Source organism: Mercenaria mercenaria, chromosome 11, assembly GCF_021730395.1.
Source record: "Mercenaria mercenaria strain notata chromosome 11, MADL_Memer_1, whole genome shotgun sequence".
NCBI classification, from domain to species: domain Eukaryota; kingdom Metazoa; phylum Mollusca; class Bivalvia; order Venerida; family Veneridae; genus Mercenaria; species Mercenaria mercenaria.
Window position 1 is genome coordinate 7,614,617 of NC_069371.1, and position 17,973 is coordinate 7,632,589.

Sequence of the window (17,973 nt, forward strand, 5' to 3'; positions counted from 1 at the left end):
TTTTTAAATAATAACATCACACCGGGAGAGGTACGTTACAACGCAATGCTTATATCAATCTTATTTTGTTTTTTTTGTTTATTTAGTATCAAAGGGTGTTTTTTTTTTGTCGGTGAATAGCTTTTGTTGCTAAGTCAGTGAATCTGAATAAAGTTTTAGATATATTTCTAATATACTTATATATACTTAATATTGTAAGTATTATACATGTATGTAGAAGTATATTTTGACAAGAAATTGAAAGTGTACTCCGTACCTGGTCCAGTGAATTATACGGTGAGGTCTTGTAATACCGCGGGCTCAAAATTCAATAATTTGGGATGTGAATTCGTGGATTTCAGATACTGACTTAAATTCAATGGGATCTTTTTTTGTTTGCTGGAATCAAAGTTAATAAATTCAACGATGAAAATAAGTTCCAAAGAGTCTTCATGAGTTCATAGTACACATGATGAAATGGTATAGCTCATCTCGGGTGACAAAAGTTAATATAATATATTGCTCAATGCTATTGGCTCGAACGTAAAATGTTATGTAGAATGAAAGTTTTATACGCAGAACATACGTCAAGTACTGTACAACATATTTCCTTACAAATTCGTTTCTTTTATAAAACAGTTTTATAATGGCTGGTCATACAAAAAAAGCATTTATAAGAAAAAAGAAATGAAGCGATTCTGCTGTAGACAAATTCCATTGCAGTTCTGTTTTACTGCGGGCTACTTTGTAGTAGTCTAGTATTTCTGCGAGGATATTCTGTTGTGGACTCTTAACATTTCGCAACGACAGTAATGTACAAGAATCATGAAATACTAACAGAATAATCGGCTGACACAAGATCAGGTAGGGAGTTTCAATGAGTTTCATGTTGTACCTTATTTACCTTTAAAATACAGTGAAAACCTTTCCACTTCGTGAGTTTCATTATTATTGTTTATGGAAATCAGCAATGAAAGGTCAAAAATGGCCTAAATTTTAGTGTTATGTTGGTGCAAAATAAAATGCACCATTTTGTAATAACAATACAAAAGGAACTCTTTAAGTATATTTTAGTAGGCATGACACGAAAGAGCTCAAAACTCCCTTCGAAATCAAGTTTGACTACATAATATAACAGATGAAGCGGAAAATGTAATTGTATACCCGCATTATGTTTTAATCTTTTCTAAGATTGTGTAACATAGGTCTTTTCATTGTCTACTAAAATGTTGCAAATCATACTTTAATTTATTGTAGTTATTATGTACATATATTACTGTTGTGTGTGTTTGTGTGTGTGTGTGTGTGTGTGTGTGTGTGTGTGTGTGTGTGTTCGGGTTTAACGTCTTTTTCAACAATTTTTCAGTCATATAAACGACGTTATATTACTGTTGAGTGTATTAAGATCGGTATATGAATTTATGTATGTTGAATAGCTGCCGTGTTGTAAAATGACCATTTTTGTAGCGTATGTAGCCCATTCATAATAATAATTTCGTCGTTGCATCATTTAGAAATTCGCGAAAAATTAACGACTTAATGTCTTTGTTTCAAAAACATAGTTTTTTTCTTCTAGGACTTTGCTAAACACAATTTATTTTTGTAAAAATGTCAGACGCTGTATCAGAATTGCTTACGGATTTAGGAACGAACATTAATAGTTTGGGATAGAGGGAGTCCTTAGCAACTGTTTGACACAAACTGTTTACTACGGTCTGGCTTTTGTCAGCACTCTGGTTTATATCACAAAAGATGCATGAAGTACAACTAAAAAGACATTAACTATGTACATATATTACTGTTGAGTATATGAATTTATTTATGTTGAATACCTACCGTGTTGTAAAATGACCATTTTTGTAGCGTATGTAGCCCATTCATAATAATAATTTCGTCGTTGCATCATTTAGAAATTCGCCATAAATTAACGACTTAATGTCTTTGTTTCAAAGACTTAGTTTTTCCTTCTAGGACTTTGCTAAACGCAATTTATTTTTGTAAAGATGTCAGACGCTTTATCAGAATTGCTTACGGATTTACCGGAGAGTATAAGGGACGAACAGAAATAGTTTGGGATAGAGGGTGTCCTTAGCAGCTGTTTGACATAAACTGTTTACTACGGTCTGGCTTTTATCAGCACCCTGGTCTTATATTGAAGTACAACTAAAAAAAACATTAACTATATAATCCGCAGTTGATGTCAGTAATTATTTACACGGAAAATTGCATCTAAACGTGATGGACATAGTGTTGTTTTTCTGTTCCCTTTAGAATCATAGAGTCCATTCGATGTCTGTATAGCAGAATTCCCCTTAAGACCCGGCTTGGGGACGCAAGGGATATTTTTCTCTCTAAATTATCTTCTCGTACTTATAGCTTGTGTAAATGTTGAATTCTGCTCAACCCGGTGCTAGACGGCATAACTGGTAGCTTGCATTTCCACAACCGTCTCTGAACAGACTCAATCAAACCGAGTCTGCAACATTTTCGTTTATGCCATGTTTGGCGACCTATGGTTTTCCACTTTTTAATTTTCTTCATTATATCTCATGAATAGTCTAGTCCAACACGGTCTGCTACTATTGTGCTAAGCTGTATAATGTATTTCCAAATGCACTTTCTTATAAGATTTTAACTAGTACAGCAGTATTAAAGTTCAGCGTGGCGGCCGTAAAATGTTATTTTCTTTCCCCTTACGATCATCGAGTCCATTGAATGTCTGTGTTATAAAACTCTTACGAAGCCGGTGTTTATGGGCGTGATAAGTGTTACACCTTTCATTAGCTTTCATGAACAGACGCAATCAAACCCAGTCTAGTACTATTGTGCTTGGTAGCATTTATGCTTCGAAAGGATCTTCTCATAGTATTATGTTTGTAGCTACTATAAAACAATTGATCCGTCCAAGGATTCATAAGCTACTTCCTGCGACGATATTGAAGTAAAAATTGTAATTAAAATCTTTACTGACAAATATCCCGACAAAAGACAGGATAAGTATAATATAAATCAGAGTAAAACAAATATTATATGTTATACCACAGAAGTCTAAAACTGTCAGACGCTGTCAATGACGAAAAGCTCGACAGAATCTGCCAATTGCTGAATCCATTTGTATGCGTTTGTCGATCATATTATTTATCATATGACCAGTCGGTTTCCTAAAGAAATGGCTAATGTATCAACCGGGTGACATTGGACTCCTGAATGCTATAAACAATTTACACCAAAATTGGATACTAAAGATGACACAAAATAAGAACTTGCATGGTGGCATTACATTTCCTAGTCAGTCTGAGTCTGAAGTCAAACTTTTGAAAGAGGAAACATTAGTGATAAAGCACCGTGTCAGTCGTTGACGGATTTAAAGTGTGCAATGAACGTTATTATCCAAACATCAATACAATTTCTAGATTTCTTCTTTCATGGCCAGCGCCTAAAATTGATTCAAAACGTCGTCTGAATGGTTTCACTGGTCTATATCTACAAGGATGTTTATCCTTTAAATTTATTTGACATACTGAAAGACTGGGATAAAAGCGGTTGCAAAAGAGTTGCATTGGTGTTTAAAAGTATTAGTACTTAGTTTTATATCCACAGAAAAAAGTTATAAATCTGTGACAAATTTGTACATTATCCAAAGACGACAGGATTTAGGGCACTGGCTCTTACAGTTGGTAACATATCATGCAGTTGAATAAAGCTCTGTTATTATTGATTTTCTGCAGTTTATTAGTCGTAGAAGCACAGCCACACATTTTTGCCGTGCCTTTTTTTGACAAGTTGCGATTCAATTCTTTAAAAGTAAAGATCATCAGTGATTGTTTTTGTATTTGACCTGGCAAAATCAGCAAGACCAAGAAAATTTTCTCTTAATTCTGCAGTTTCTGAGACCTGTCCCAGGACTGAACCCAATTTTACAAACTTGTTCAAGAATTCAATTTTCGCAATTTCCTTTCTGTGATACATCTTTTAAGCCTGTCTACTTGAAAACACTAACTGCATTTTACACAAGTCTCCATGTTTTACGCAAATATCTTTCATGGGATAAGTCTCAACACATAGATATATTTGGCAGATTATTATTGAATAACGGGACATGATATCGACCAATCCTATCACTAGTAATCCCCCTACACCCAAAACTGTTCTCGTCTATAACATATTGCAAACCAGGGCGAAAATGCGGATTGATTCTTAGCCTTGGCCCTTATTATTTATGTAGTGTCTTATGGTTATACAGACAAAATAACACGAGACTTATTAAAATGTTTAAATGTTAAAATGACGTCTGATTACAAAGCAATGGCAATTACAGAATAAAAATGTCAAACAAGCGGGTAAATTATATAACATTTATAACTGTAATAGGGAACACAAATCGGAGACACACTCATAAAGCATAGTAATGTTCACGAACACTTGTGAACTATATATAACATTTTACATAGACAAACCCTTTGCCACACAGGTTCGTCATAGTGTAGTCGAAAGAGTTAAGTAATTGGCTTATATTCTTTACAATTCATTTCATTTATGGTAAAATCCGTAAGATCCGTTATAAGAAAAGGCAAAAACTGGTCAGAAATGTTTCTTTTATCAAATCTAATGTTCAACGGTATGTATGACATCCCATTGGCTCCAAAGCAGAATAATGAAAATTGCGATTGTAGTCAAAAGGACCCAGTTAGAATAGACAACGAGTATAAACAAATATTGACCTAAAATAAACTTCGTATATTATCAACAGCATATCTGTTCTTTTACAGAAAGGAATTGAAAAATATTCAAAGTTAAACCATATTTGGAGTAATAATTCTGTATCTTTCTTTTAATCTCAAGAAACTATGAACTAAGTCTTGCATTTCGATATACCCAGCACAACTCGATTGCTGTGTAAATGCACTGAACAAAAGTATTTAAAAATGTTGACTAAGACGTCTCTTAAACATCATCACATTTTCTGCACTATCTCATTTCTCTGGAAGAAATAATCACCTCATTACATGCAAAATATAAAATTAGTATATAAAAAGTTAAGGGCACATGCCTGTTTATCTTAGTGTCTCCCTTTTAAATGGAACAGTCGTTTTTGGATTACGAGGCATACTTGCCTTTCCTTTCTAATGTCAAGCAAAAACAAAAAAAGAAGGAAGTTACATTTGTACTCGATTACCATTCTTGACCAAGCGTGCGGGTCATCAACAGGTCACATCGGAATGAATCCAGTAGAATTCGAACGTTTGACCTCTAGTTTCCGTGGGGAATGCATAGGCCATTAGGCCATAGTATATGTACATACAGTGAAACTAGTATAAAAAAAAATGTACAACAAAAATGTTAATGAGAAAGATGTTTCCTACAATTTGCCATACCAATATTTTTTCATTTATACACCAAAACTTGAAATAACGCATTAAGTAAATAATATATGTGATCAATTTGAACATATCAAAACAAGAAAGGTCTGTCAGATAGGTTCGATTTGCTGAACAAAAACAAACGTATCAGATTAATGTCTTAGCTTAAGCTGATTTATTTCAGTCAGTAGTCAGTAGTTTAAGACAGTCCTATAGGAAACTGGAGAAGTATCTTTTTCTCTGTTTTCTTTTTTGTATAATTTTCATACACACTTCATACATACTTCAACAACTTGATGTTCGTCTCGAATAAAATACATTATATATTTAGTTTAAAAAAATATATATATATAATTACACACACATATGTATTAGAATAAAACTACTGTTTTACCATAGTGAATGTTACAGACACTTTGAGTGTAAATTTAAAGCTGTTCTCAGGGTGTTTTAACAGTAAGTATTGAAACATATAGAAGTCTTCATTGTGTAGACAACATATCTTCTAGGACAATACACCTGTAACGATAATTGCAACAATAGGTCAGTGAAAGCTAAAGTGCCCTTGACCCTAGACAGAAATGTACAGGAAGAATAACTTGAAGCAATGATGGTTTTACACCACAAAGAAATCCTTTAAATCGATTCAGTAGTTTCTTGGATCTATAATTTCGGTAGGCTATTTTTATTGTAACATTCGTACTACTTAATATAATATAAATCGTTAAAGATAATGTACAATATATGAAACAATATGTTTCGATTTAGGTAAGGTATGCAGTACAATCTTTAGAGCTATGAAAGAATATTAATTTTGTGGTCTGCCTCATGTGACATTCCTTTCTTAGAGCCCTGCTTTTCCTATTGCATCCTTGTAATTACTCTTAACAGTGATAAGAACTTGTGTGTGTATGTGGAAACTTGGGTGTTAAGTGCTGTGTGGCGGCCGTAAAAAGCCGCCCCGACTTCATCTCAGTGTTGTTATATTTTCTGGTCCTTCGGGATCATTGGTTTCAACTCATTTAGATTTGAAGATTGAATACTGCTTAAGCCGGTGCTAGGGGGCGTGAGCAGTCTTGCATTTTCCATTACTGCTCATACACAGACTCAATCAAACCGAGTCTGCAATTTCCACTGTTTGCCTTGTTCTCGATGCTTCCGAGGGATCTACTTTCCAGATTTTATTCCATCTCTTGACTTTTATTTGTTCTTTCAGGTATAAAATAAATCTTTGTATCAATGCATTACTGCAATATTATGCATCATGGTCAAAATATTTAAATTAATACTAAAATTAATTAGATTACTAACCTGCTACACATGCAGTGAGATAACTAGCCACTGTTCCAGCCGCAAGTAACCTAAACCCGAGCTTGGTTACCTCCGGAAGTCGGTGAGGGATGAATGCCGTAACTAGACCGAATGTTATTCCAATTGTCGGAATTGATGCAAAACCACACAAAGCGTACGTCACTATGACCTCTGACCTTTCCTGACGATATCAAATAAACAAATTAAGGACAGTCGTAATTTTATGATATATGATAATATCATACCGACAGCATAACAAAGTATCTATAATAAAACATGCAGAGCTATTTGCCCTATTACGGGTATGCCATAAAATATCCGTTATTCAACTCATACAAACCCTTCATTATAAAATACTTATTGCTCTTGCTGTAGTAAATTTTGATAATCATAGAGAATTAATAGTTTGTATCTAAAAGAATATAACTAGAGCAAAGGGCACAGTTATCGACAGTTTAAGACGAACTCTGCATCCGACAATCAAATAGTACCATTACCGTCACGGAAGCTGTATTTTATTTCAAAAGTAAATACGACCGGTTTATTTTGACACACCTCCGGTGATCGTTTTATAAGGTCGTTGTGAAAATCGCTCCAATGTATATAGGCTACGGGACACTATTATCGACAGTTGGCTACAGTTATCGACACACTTTTGAGGGTCGAATATTTCTGATTTGATTTTAAATACAAGGTAAGTTGTATTACTAAATAAAGAAAAAAGGTAACCATTAAATGTGTATAACATGTTTAATAGCATTACTTGAGTCACAAACTTTCAAATACTTACTTTTATGGAATATAGGACCTTGTAGTCTGTAAAATACATTCTGTGAAGTTTTTTTCAGAACTCGTTTTCCGAAGCTCATCATGGCATTATGTTAAATTACTTCACTTATTAATAAAATAACATATGACTTGCAACACATACAAAAAGAAGACAAAAATACAAGTAAACTTTGTATTATCTGTATTTTATTCAATGCACACATGCATGTCAGTATATAATTAAACTTTAGAATATAAATTCATAAGATATATCTACACATGCAGTCTTTCATAATCTATGTAATGTGATACAATTTAGCTGTCTTATGTATTTTTCTGCTCACATGATTTAACAGGTAACATATTTATGATAATAAAATACTGTTAAGTTTTAACTGCTGTACAAACAGATGCATGCCGGATTGTGAACTTATTTACACAGGTAACACACAAAGATGCAGTCTTTAAGATCGCTAGCCTTTTTCTCTAAGAAGGCGTCGACCTCGGTACACTCTATGTGCCACCAGCGTGGACACTGTTCGCAACCTATCCACTCTTCGCCTGACTTACAACCTGGACAGATAACATCCCCCTCATCACTGCCATCCATGAATTTAATATTTTCCTCATCAGATTCACTTGAATCTGCATGTTTTGTTTTAGTTTTTCTTTCTTTTAAAATTTTTTTTACTTCCCTAGCTTTCATCTTCCTTACCTTTTCTGCTTCTCGTTCTTCCCGCTTTCTGATTCTTTCTGCTTTCCTTACCTGTTTTGCTTCCTCTTCTTGCTGCTTCTTTTCTGCACGCTCCCTAAGCATCTTTAAAGCTACAGACCCTGACAAGGCTTTGGGCAATTTTCCCCTCAACGTATTATTTTTTTTCCTTTGTTTGGGGTCGGGAACCTTTAATTTATAGAATGCAGGGGACACATATTGGGGATGACGATGAGGGAGGTGGTTAGGTGAAATGGACTTTAGAACGTTAACATTGCTAGGCCCTGGTTTTTCAATAACATCATCCAAAAAGGACTGGGTAGCCTGTTCATCTTAATTGCAATTTAATTCTGCTGGCTGGGTTTGGTTACAGACTTGGTCAGTATTTTGTGCTGGTGGGCATGGTCCCGATACAGACACCTCGGATAGACCAGGGTTTTGTGATGGTTGACAAGACGTTGAGACTGGCACCTCGGACACAGGTACTGATAGGCTTATATTCCCATTAACAGAGACTGCAGATGCAGAACTCTTGACATCAGATGTTATGGGTGCAGATGACGTAACAGGCATTTCTGGTCCAGATGGCAAGGTCATTTTGGACGGGGAAAACTTTGATATGTCAACCCCTCTGATATCAAGAGGATAAAGGCCAGATCTTTTGAAAGCATTTACGCTTTTAATAAGTGTCGCAACACTGTCCCAGGTCTTTTTGAAAACCATAGGGAAGTGGTATTTTGACAACACTTCCCTAAGGTTTTCCATTTGCCAGGCTTTAACCTCTTCAGACCAGCGACTCTTCATTGGACTGAAGAGACCTATATCGCATGGTTGCAAAATATGTGTTGCATTTTCCAACAGACGATACAATATAATACCCTTTTTGGCACAATATTCCGCAGTTGGTAGTGATATATGGGCGCTATGACCGTCAACAAATAATATCACTGGCGTTTGAATAAGTTTTTCTCCGATAAATGTTCCAAACTCATAGACAAAATCCAGGAAAAGTTCCGCATCCATCCAGCCATTAGTAGAATGGCCATATATAGCATCTGGGAACCCAGATAAAGCAGTATCCCGAAAGCGTTGTCCCGGATAGACTATTAATGGAGGGATATACTCCCCGCAATCATTCATACATGCCATTACAGTTGTTTGCGTTTTGTCTCCAGACAATACCTGATAAACGTGCCTCGCCCCTGTTGGTGCTAACACACGTTTTGACTTAACACTAAGAGGGAATCCTGACTCGTTTGCGTTGAACAATCTCCTAGGATTAGACACCAGCGACTCATAGTCTTTAACTTCATTCTTTAAAAAAGTGATCAGCCCATTATACCAGCCTGAAAACGGTTTAGAATTAAATAAATAATCGGTTTAGAACTCTCTTGTCTAATTTTTAGCATGGGCTATAAATTATCACAGAGGCATAATTGCAATTTATTTTTCGGAACAATTCTGCTCAAAACTTGCTGAAAAATTATCATATTCTAGCTGCAATGAATAGAAAAGCAGTTGAATTATAAAACTACTTATGTGCGAAGAACTTATCAATATAAACATACCTTCCACCATTTCAAATGAAGTGGATGCTCTCTGTCTTCCAAATGCGGCAGGAGTGCGAAGAGAAACACTGGGGTTTCGTCTAACGAAAGCCTTGTACCAGCCTTTTCCAGGTAGGTTGTCAGTAAACTTGGTCTTTCTCCCATCTAAATCAAGGATTCTCTTGACCTCGTATTTAAGTTCCTTTTTTGAAAGGGGATACCCTAGGAAAAAAAACAAAAAAAAAAAAAAACAAAAAAAAAACACCTAAATTATATAGAATCTTTATTGATTATATTAAGTGTCTACATAGATTTATTTATACAAAATATAGTGTACACATAGTCTCTTATAGGTAATAAGATATACAATCATGCTCTTGCAAACTGGAACAAAAACCCTACCTATTTGTGACATGAGGTTAACATAATTCACAATTGTTTTCTCTTCTGCTTGAGTCAGCTCAGGCACTGGTCCAGGTTTCGTGGTTTCCAACGGAACACAACCACTTAGCTTGTCCAATAGAGTTGTCCTGGGGATCCCAAAAGACTGGGATGCTCGAAGTTTTGTCATACTCCCGCTCTGGACAGCCTGCACAGCAGCAGCCATTTTTGAAGGGCTATACTGTACCCTTTTCCTAGCTTGAAGTTGCTTAGACATCTACAATAAAGAGCTTTGTGGTAATAAGCTGGGGTATTTCAGACATGTTTATATTCAGTAACAATTCGTAATGTGTTTGTATATTTTATTATATATGTGTCATATTTATGATAAAATGGAAACAACGTCAGTAAAAACACAAAATGTACATGGTGTCGATAACTGTATCCATATCTTTATTACTGGAGTAATTATCGACACCCCAACAACACCCTCTTTATGCCGGGGATGTATATTTAGAGGTCTTAAACCTAACGAGGAACATCTATCACCCGTCCAGGTCGCAAGAAAGCAAATTAATAAAAGCAATTTTTATAGTAGTGAAAATATTACGAAACACCTTTTCTAAAATTATGCGGTAAGCGGCAATAATTTGGCGAAACAGAAATGACAAGAGTGAAATAAAAAGTATAAATTTTACTTACTTTGTTTTGTTGCTTGGCGGAAAAATAACCGAAGGAATCCGAAATAATTTTCTCAGAAAATATGACGTACATTGGTACTTTATGACGTAATATTTATAATTGTTTCATGGAAAAACTAATTAGGTGTCGATAATTGTAGAGTGTCGATAACTGTGCCCTTTGCTCTAGTACGTAGCAAACTAAAAAGAAAGTGGTTAAATTCTGAATGAAATAATTTAATGAAAGTGACTAATTTAAAATCAATAGATCGAAACAAACAAACCGAGAAAATGCCTCCAGTCAAAGTCATGTTCCAATTCGGAAGGAAAATGTCGCTTTGCCTGTCATAAGTAAATGTTTCATTGAACGCAGCTGTGTAAGCGTCTAAACGCTGTCGATTGTAGATAATCCGTCCAAGGTAAATGTACGGAATCACAGGACTCGATAATGTGCGAAGCCCGAGGAATTCACCAGCTCGTAGGCAGTCATCACTTTCAACTCCCATAATATACACCAATGGGTAAAACAGATAAGACAAAATAAGCTGAAAACAACAACATTAAAATATAGATTTATCAAAGCATATCTTCTATTATTTTGCTTCGTTTATAGGGAGGTTCAGTGGTCTATTTGTAACACGCTTGATTGTCATTCTAAAGATCCGGGGTTCGAATCTTTGTCCAGATACATTCGTGATTTCTGAGATGGTCTTGAGTATTCTTGAGTTCTTCCCGCGAAACATACTTTCGTGTATATCGGTGTAGTATTAAAATGATCCTAGGTATAGAAGTGTGACATGTTGTATCTAATATTCCTTTTCGGGAGATGGAAGGGCTTTCTGCTCGTCTGAACGGTGTGTATTTGTGTCGGAAATGAATGAATTTCGCTATCCTAGCGGCTACGGTATGTATATATGAATATTAAAAGAAAGAAACACCATCCAAACATCTTTCAAGCACACTAAATCCCAAACAGATAGAAGAACATGAAACTTAAATATAGAGTTTAAGAATAAACAATGTCGAACAGCGGTCGCATTTAGTTTTTAAACAGACTTTTTCAATGACAGCATAAAATCGAAACAATAATTGCATAATTTCCGTTTGTATATCTCGAAATATATATTGAAGACAGAAGAATTCAATATGGTATTGTAAACTGTTATAGATACAAGACATCTGTTTCGGTCAATGTTTGTGGTTATCTGAAAATAGCGCTATACCAGAAGAGAAGTATATGGTATGGTATGGTATGTTATGGTGTTTGTACGACATTTTCTGAGGAAACAGTTGCAAGTATGTTGTGAAAAGTAAATATACGATATGATATTAGAACATTTGTCAAAATGTATATGCGTATGATATGTCTGATTGCCAATATGATATATCAAGATTTATTTATCTATTCAAAATAATATGCCGACACTGCTGAATAATGTATAACGTCGAAGATATCATATGTTTACAAGTTCAACAAAATACCGATGCTAACATAAAACATGCATGATGTACAGATTGAAACCATAAATAAAAGTCCAGTAAAATAATTTATGTTTAGAAAAAAAATGTCGGATGGATTTGTTCCAGAAATGTAGAAATTAACAAGCACAATATTGTAACTACTGACAAAGCCGATATTATTATTATTATACCAAATTTATATACTGCGCTTTTCATGATAACACGTTCCAAGGCACTTTACATGTCTGACTAGAAGGTATGAATGAGATAGAGCCCCCAGAACAGTGACAGAGAAAAAAAGATGAATATATTTTTAGATACATGCCTTTCCGGCTAACTTAACCTAGCTCTTTGCGAATAGACAGTCTGGTTCTTTAACGTGCCCGGTGTATAGCACCGATACATGCGAAGCCGTAAGAACTGGTACTGACCTCGTAGATAGGTTGGAGACACTCAAGAGCATCTCAGAAATTTCCAGTGCCTGGACCGAGATTCGAACCCCGGACCTCTGGATTGGCAGTCAAACGTGTTACCACTAGACACCTGGGCCACTTGATATCAGCACAAAGATTGAAAATAACACATCGCAGATTTATACATTTTTTTACGTCTCTTTGGTAACAGTTAATATCACCAACTTGATAGTTGTTATACTTGATTACATCAACGATTCTGTTTGTTACAGATACAATTTCATTTCAGGCTGCGACTTTATATGTTCCATATCCAGGCACACATCCGGCTTTTAATGTACTCTATGATCATTGACAAAACGTTTTGTTTTTCAGTATATATACCTATTAACTCGCATTTTAGTGTCTGTGTGTTCAGATTAATGGTATGAATCATGATAGTTTTGCAAAGATGTACGTCTATCCGGATTTATTTGTTCTAGTTCCAGAAGATACTAATTAGCAAAAGTTTCAAGACAAACATAGCATCAGTCGTCCAGTCATTTCACATTTACCAAGACTGTCATTAAAAAATTCAATATCAATTAAAACAAATCTATCCTTATGTTATGCTAATAACAATTAATACCAATATTATTTGCATTTACTGCTTACTAATGTTGTCATAAAAGGGTAAAGATATTAATATAATCTCAGGACGCATTTAGCACAGCAAACACAGCCAACGCAATACGTTGCAAAGTACGCCAAACAAAGGTTAATAGAAAATGTATGGGAAAAAGATGGAAACGATATATTCCCTAAACCCACCAACTTATACATTTTAATTATATGATGGTTTAAAAAATGGAGTAACATAAAGGGGAGTACATAAAAGGAACGAGGACTGGGTTGTGGAAGAAACTGATGGCAGCAACATACAAGACAATATACACAACATATAAACCAACAAGGACAAAAAGCAGTTTGAAAATAACAACAAAGCCTTGGAACGGTCGGTATCCTATGTAATAACGGAAACTGGGATAGGGTTAAACGCGTTGGGGCATGCCAACCTCACATTTGCGCTATTTTTAACTTGTAAGATAATTTTACTAGTGTAAATAAAATATTTCCGCTATGAGATAAGCTCGAATATTTATGACAAAATACCATGCTGTATAAAGTAAAACATTTAAGTATGGTCAATCTAAAGTCAGCGTTTTGTGAGTTGCGGTTTCGGGAGGTTGTGTTTTTGGAATGTGGCGTTCCATGTTGGATGTTTATCTATTTTTTTCTGTACATCGATGTGCTCAATAATCTGAATTCAGAGCAGTATTAGCAAAACGTTTAAGGGCTCAACTAGTCAAAAAAAAAAAAACAAAGACAAATACCAAACAGGGAATGCCACGTACCAAAATCGCAGCCTCCCCAAAACGAAACCTACAGCAAACAGACGTGCACACCACAAACACACACACATGCACATACACGTGCACACACACAAAGCCAACACACGAGGACAAAACGAACAAAGGAACACACACACATGGCAAAAACACCACTGGGGAGCTTAAACCGGTTTATGGTGCGCACCCAACCTCACTCTTACCCCCGCCATGTTCCAAAGACACGGGACAGTGTAAATAAAAGTAATCCCCTCCAGGTGAATCTCTAACACACGAAATGGAAACAAAAAGGCATGGCATGTAAAACACAAAAATGCTCGTGTATAAAAATATAAAAAGCAAACCTTCAGAACCAAAAACGTATGTTCTCAATGCCTTTTCAGATGATAGAGCAACAAGAGAAACACCCTTAAGGGCCCAACGAAACAGGTCAGAAGACAGATATCAAAACAGTTCAGTCCTGGTAGGATTTAAAAACTGCTTATCATAGAGTCCTCCCCCTCTTCCGTCAAACACAATCAAAGAGGGAAGCGTAGTGTCCAACTGTAAACGAGTTGAACACTAAACATGCGGTATGTCTCAAAACAGTTGGGTCGTAACCTCTTTTAATAAAACGTTTTATAATTTTACCAAATACATTTCGAAAATTACCATGACCCATAATCTTACGAAGTTTGTAAACCACATCCCCATAAAAAACGGGTTTAGAAGCCTTGGGACCAATATCTACTCTCACACATTAGTAATAATCGCATCATTAAATTGGAAAGTGTAGCGACTTACTGTTGAGAGGCCAATCACCAAAATCATGAACTGTGCTTTAAGATGTTTTACCTTGTTCCTTATTTCAATCAATCTAACAGATTTTAAAAATGTCCAGGCAACATAATATTATAATATAATTTGATATAATGTCAAGCCTTAACATACTTACCAACTACTGTATTACTGCAAAAAGTCCTTGTCAAAATTGCCATTTAACCATGCGATATATATTCTAAAACTTACATTTAATGTAATGTCAATGTTGACTCTGTCACCAAACCATTCCACAGTTTTATTCAGCATTTCTATGACAGCGAGGCTAACAATCAGTAACCCTACTATACTTGCTGCGAGTTTAAGTCCATTTGTTGTACCAACCACTAGTGTTTCACCTACACTTTTCGGTGCAACAAATCTATAAATGAATACAAAGCATATATAAGTAGTGCAGAGAACTTATGTAAATGTTTTTTTTTGTCAGAAGAATAACATACGCATGCTCCTTTCATCGTGTACCAGGACGTAAGTCTTAATTGAATTTAAACGAGAATATCTTGTCTTTTGCAATGCAGCGCTGAATATTTCAAAATACTAACCCGACTAGAAAAAAACAACATTCGATTTTGATAATCAAACATTAGCACTTTACCTTCGTGTTCCTTCTATTCCGTTTTCATTTTCCTTTTCAGATTGTCTATACTTATCCTCCATTTCATTTAATAATACAGCTTCCTTAATATTTTCGGGGCTCTGCTCGGTATTATCTTTCGGACTTTCATCTGATATAATAGACACACTATATTTGTTTCTTTCTGTCGTAACAAGTGCTATTTCTGCAGTTTTTTCTTGAAGGTCTTCTTCCTCAGTATCAGGGTAGACGATTTTAGCACATACTAATGCTGCAGGTGCTGACATAGCCGACGCAGCCAACAGGTATTTTAGCGGCACCTGATAAATACAATAGCAACTGAATGAAATATTTAAGAAGGTACCCTGGAAGCACAAAACGCAACCAAGAAAATAACAGCAAAGTCAATTTGACTGAGTATGTTCATGAAAGGCAATAAAACGTCCAACACCCCTAATTTAAACTGAGTTGAAACGTTTCAAAAGACTATGTCACTCCATGATAAAAGCCAGATGCCCCAATCGAATAACAAGCTCACATGAACCAGAACTGTCCCTTAAATGGAACCAACTACATACACGTTAAACATGTTCTCAGTATTTCAAATGGACCTAAAATAACGTTAGCCTGACAAGGTGCAAAGGCAGTTACATTTCATAAAGATTTCAAACGAATTTGTATTTCTATCAAAAATTTCCGTCAAGTAACGGACGGAACGACGGCGAAAGACATTAATATCATCAAGGCTCGTAAGAAAACGATTTTCCAAGAATTTTTTACTTTAAACTATAAACTTTATGTTGGAAAACTTTAAATAATACGGTGTTTCGTATTCAAATGCAATCGCATTTTTCTTAGAAGGTAGATACATTGCACGATATGTTTTTAAATAAATATTACAGTCATGAACAAAACATTCAAGCGTCATATAAACAAAAGCCGAAATAACAAGCACTCACTCCGAACGCCATATACTGTATTAAGTTTGAGCCAGCACATGAAGCAAGACCACCCACACAAATAGCAAAAAGCCTGGATGTTGGCATCGTGAAGAGATACTCATAAATTGTTGCACCTGACTCTGCCTGGAAGTAACATAAAGGATATTTGATTGTTTCAGTTTAAGTTTGAAATCTATTTCACTAAGTAAAGAACAAATAAAGAATCTTGTGTTTATGAGTGAAATATATCATGAACTAGCAAATGCTCGTTTTTATGTCACTTTACCATTGAAAACATCTTCTTCAAATTAACTTAAAGCAAGGATGAATTATATCTGACAGGAAAAGTCACGTTCAATATACAATTCAAACATGTAATGACGGACAGCGTGATTTCAAGCATTTCACGACAGAGTATTTCAAGCGTTTAAAACGCAATTTATGACCTATGTTTTATAATACTGGAGAAAACTCGTGTCACGAGGGAAGTGTACCGATTGACTGATTTATTTATTTCAGTATATAAAATACATGGTATGGTACAACACAAATTAAGAATTTCACATATACAATGCCTAGGTATTAATACATTTTGAAAGACAAATAAAATACCAATAATTGCAAAAATGTACCTGGACATGTATTCATATACCAAGGATGACACAAAAAGGGGAATGTAAAAAACCCTTATTTCCATTGTGGTCCTGAATGAATGATGACATGTCCTAGCAAGGCACAAGAACTTTGTAGTAAATGGTGGTAACTTCAGCAAATTTATCAGCAGTTTAAAATAAGTATCACAGTAAAGTAATCACAGTATAAATAAACAAACACAATTGTAACTACAAGCTATGTATTAGATGAGTTTTAACTGTAGCCTTGAACTGCTGCAGAATTTTTAACTTCATGATTCCACAACGAACAACCATTGTAGCACAGTAGCAGAATGATCCTTTACTAAACCTGGTATCAGGACTATGTACAGAATTTGTTCCAGTAAAATACTCATTCATGTAAGAAGGGGCAGAACCTGATGTATTTTACAAACGTGATTTAGAGTGATTTGTTCCACTCTTCCTTTGACAGGTAACCGGCCAGACTGTAAGAATTGTTCTGTTTTGATCAAGTCTAAGGACAAACCTAAAGATCTTGTTTTATGTAACCTGGAGTCTATTATTCAGACTGTGAGAAATACCGTAGTACCATACAGAGCAGGCATAGTCAAAGTGACACTGGATCAAGGACATGACTAGCATTTTCTTAGTGTTCAATGATAAAAACTTCTCCTTTCTGTACAGAAACCTAAGTCTTGTATTGCTATGACGCGGATTTTCTACAAAACAAGCTCTAATCTCTTGTAGAAATCACTTTTAAACAGTCAAGTAATAATGACTTATCATGCACACTTACCACACCTAGAAATAAGCATTATAAACCCTCGAACGAGAAAGATAAATGAAACAATCTTACCCCTCCAAGCAAAATATTGCAAAAGCATTCATTGCCTCAGGTGCAGACACGTTAAGTATATACGCCAATGGAGTACCTACAAGCTTCACAATAAACTGAACTGTTCCAAGATATATTAGCACTTGAATAACAGCAACAAACACGATAATGGAAGGAATCACCTGAAAAA

General features: G+C 35.2%; 1 protein-coding gene across 1 annotated transcript; it reads right to left on the reverse strand.

Annotated features, from left to right (window-relative positions):
* Positions 1 to 4,238: 4,238 nt before the first annotated feature.
* Positions 4,239 to 17,942, reverse strand: LOC123531485 (sodium/nucleoside cotransporter 2-like). The gene is made up of 7 exons (XM_053518486.1): positions 17,805 to 17,942; positions 16,353 to 16,478; positions 15,415 to 15,713; positions 15,009 to 15,180; positions 11,023 to 11,283; positions 6,651 to 6,831; positions 4,239 to 5,858 (listed from the first exon to the last, which is right to left on the reverse strand). The coding sequence occupies exons 2-7, from the start codon at positions 16,437 to 16,439 to the stop codon at positions 5,845 to 5,847; spliced, it is 1,014 nt and encodes a 337-aa protein (XP_053374461.1). The 5' UTR covers positions 16,440 to 16,478; positions 17,805 to 17,942; the 3' UTR covers positions 4,239 to 5,844.
* Positions 17,943 to 17,973: the final 31 nt, after the last annotated feature.